The sequence below is a fragment of the Aptenodytes forsteri genome, unplaced genomic scaffold, assembly GCF_000699145.1.
Source record: "Aptenodytes forsteri isolate BGI_AS27 unplaced genomic scaffold, ASM69914v1 Scaffold290, whole genome shotgun sequence".
In the NCBI taxonomy this organism is placed as follows: domain Eukaryota; kingdom Metazoa; phylum Chordata; class Aves; order Sphenisciformes; family Spheniscidae; genus Aptenodytes; species Aptenodytes forsteri.
This window is the reverse complement of record NW_008795244.1, coordinates 747,969-750,985: the sequence shown is the minus strand read 5'-3', so window position 1 is coordinate 750,985 and position 3,017 is coordinate 747,969. Positions and strand designations below refer to the sequence as shown.

The window sequence follows — 3,017 nt, the reverse complement described above, 5'->3', positions numbered from 1 at the left end:
CGGAAGAGCAGGTTTCCTATGTTGAAATCCTCAACAAGCAGAACAGGGTCCACTCTAACCTCTGCACTGAAGCCATGCAGCATCCTTCAGATTCATATATACCTTGTATGGTTTTATGTATGCGTGCAAGTGCATAATTTTTATGTGATTTATATATAAATGTTGGAGCCTGTTGTTTCAGTCCCACCTGAAGTTTCTGTAACCCTTTACAAGTGTTCAGGATGGAAAAGACATAATTCCCCTCTTCAAGGATAAGCATCCAGAGAACTACAGGCTCGACAGCCTCACCCCCAGCCCCGGGCAGGTGATGGAGCAAACCCTCCTTGAAACCATTTCCCAACATATGAAAAAGGACAAGGAGGCAATGGGAGCAGTCAGCGTGGATTCACAAAAGGGAAATCATGCCTGAGCAGCCCAAGAGCCTCCCTCAATGAGAGGACTAGCATGGTGGGGGGCCCCTAGCAGCAAGGGGCCACAAAGGTGACTGAGGGACTGGATCATCTGACATAGGAGGAGAGGCTAAGAGAGCCTGGGCTGTTCAACCTGGAGAAGAGATGGCTCAGGAAGATCTGATCCATGTGCATGAATATCTGATGGAAGGGTATACAGAAGACTGAGCCAGTCTCTTCTCAATGGCATCCAGTGACAAGAGTCAATGGGCACAAACTGAAATACATTTAAACATAAGGAAAAGCTTTTTTCACTGTAAGAGTGATGAAACATGGGAACACGTTGCCCAGAGAGGTTGTGGTGTCTGCATTGGAGGTATACAAAACCAGACTGGCAACAGTCCTGGGCAACCTGCTCTAGCTGACCCCGCTTTGAGCAATGGGTTCATCTTGATTATCTCCAGATGTCCCTTCCATCTTCAACAATTCTGTAACTATGTGCTCCAATATATACTGCAGTGGAGCCTACCACAATGAAGCATTTTCCTGTTGAGAGCAGACACAAAACCATAGTGGGGCATAAAAAGATCTTATAAAAGTCAAGCACGCTTTAAGAAACGAAGTTCAGCTTTCAGTATGAAAGCACGACAGCTCAAGGAAGCAAACGGCCTTCCCTATAGGCTGAAATACTCCTCCTTCACAGCTTCAAAAGCATTGCTAAAATACTGCAGTGCCTCTAGAGTTCAGAATGACCCCCACGACTTTTAAACAACTCCAAAATATATACCCAGTACAATCCTAGTCTATGGAAGAAAAAAAAATACAAACCCCAAACCAGAAAATCTGCAAAAACCCAATCACCTCCAGAAACATTAAGTCCATTTCAGGCTACCTCACAGAATGGATACATTCCTTGAGAGGTTCTAATTCATCCTTTGCCACAGACTTCATAGGCAGCCTTTAGGAGAACAGCCTCTGGGTCTCTATTCCTTTCTTCTAAGCTTTGCCTACCATATCTACCTAGTCTGTCCTAGTTTGTGGATTATCATCTCTGTATTTCATACGTTTCTAGTCTAAGTGATGCACTGCCAATCATTTTCTGCCTTCTATTTCTAGCTAGATGCAGCGTCACATTACATCTCATCTATATTAATGGCCAGCTGCTGCCAAAAGTAGTAGTCTGACCTCTTCCCACCACTCCAGTGTGCTTCTGCCACTTGTGCTAGGTCCAGCAATCAGGAAGCTGCAGCATGTGCTGGTTCAGCAAACCAATCTCAAAAAAACCTAATACTGGTTTTCCATCCTACCAGTGAACCACAGTACTTATCTTGGGCCTTTGCAATTGCCAGACACTGCAAACAATCTAGAGATGAGTTTGAAGCTAGACACATGGAGAAGGGTGTGTGGCAGGACATCAGGAGTAACCTTTTCAGTGACAATCTGTTAGCATTACACGTAAGGTAAAAGAGCATCCTATGATTAAAGAGTTGTTTCAAGACAATTACTGCAATTCTTGATTATTCAGACCTATTTCCTTGCCTCCAAGTGATCATGACTCTGATCAGGGTAGAAGAGATGGCTTTGAGGGCATTTGCTTATAAAAATTTCCTGGCAGTAGTTAAAGATCATATGGCTACATTGGTATCATCAAATCTTAAGTCCTAAGCTATGGTATGTCAATATAACAGCAATTCCTGTGAAAAAGGATAGCCCGGTTCTTCAGCTTTTCGTTTTCTGCTGCAGCAATTCAGAGAAGTAACAAAGCACTTTTTTGCCTCAAGGGCACTCATGGGAACAAAGAGCTGCTACCTATAAAAAGATAATGGTATCCAAGGCCCAGTGGAGAAAAACTATGGGATACTTATAATATACGGTTGACACTCAAATTGTTCTATGCATAGCACCATCAGAAAATATAACAGTGAACATTTGTTGTGGGTTCAAAAGAATTAAAAAATCATTCATGAACTCCTCACTCACGTACAACTAGGAAAAACTCAAGCGACCAAGGAAGTCCTGCTGTATGGATACACTGTTGAGCACATTTGTTAATGCTCCAGACGAGCAACTTGAAGGAAATACCAGTTCTGAGATATGAAGAATACGAACCTTATGGTAAAGAGAAAAAGACGACATTGAGCAACAAAACATCAGGCTTGGGTGACACCAAAAGAATCTGTCACTGTTTTTATTCCATGTGTATTTTTAGGAGTCTTGGGAAAGACATGCAGAGTAGGTGTTTTCAGAAGGTTAGTGACACTTGCAGCAACAACCAAGCCAAAAAGATCATACCAAATACATTCTCCAGTGTACGGATACGGAAATAAACGGAACTGAAGTTGGACAGTCTCTTTCAGGCACCTTTGGACTGTCAAGTGATGAACCTAGTAGACATATCAGACAGAAAAATACCTAGATCAACAGTGTTACTCTGACAACAAAAACTCACTGGACTCTAGATTACTATAATTTGTGATGGAAGTTAAATGGTAAAAGTAAAACTGAATTGGCATCATGACAGGTTTATTTAATGCAAACAGCCTTCTGGAGACATCAGTTTTACACAGCTTATTTTTGAACCCACTACTTCAGAAGCAGAGGTATGCTTCCAGGCAATCCCCATTTCTG

At 42.3% G+C, this 3,017-nt stretch overlaps 1 protein-coding gene across 1 annotated transcript in view; it reads right to left on the bottom strand.

Moving 5' to 3' along the window:
- Positions 1-2,719, bottom strand: part of MIER1 (MIER1 transcriptional regulator) — a 31,718-nt gene extending 28,999 nt beyond the window's left edge. The window contains exon 1 of the mRNA XM_019471917.1: positions 2,682-2,719. Coding sequence (XP_019327462.1) covers positions 2,682-2,690 — 9 coding nt within the window. The 5' untranslated portion in view covers positions 2,691-2,719. The remainder of the gene's footprint in view (positions 1-2,681) is intronic.
- Positions 2,720-3,017: the final 298 nt, after the last annotated feature.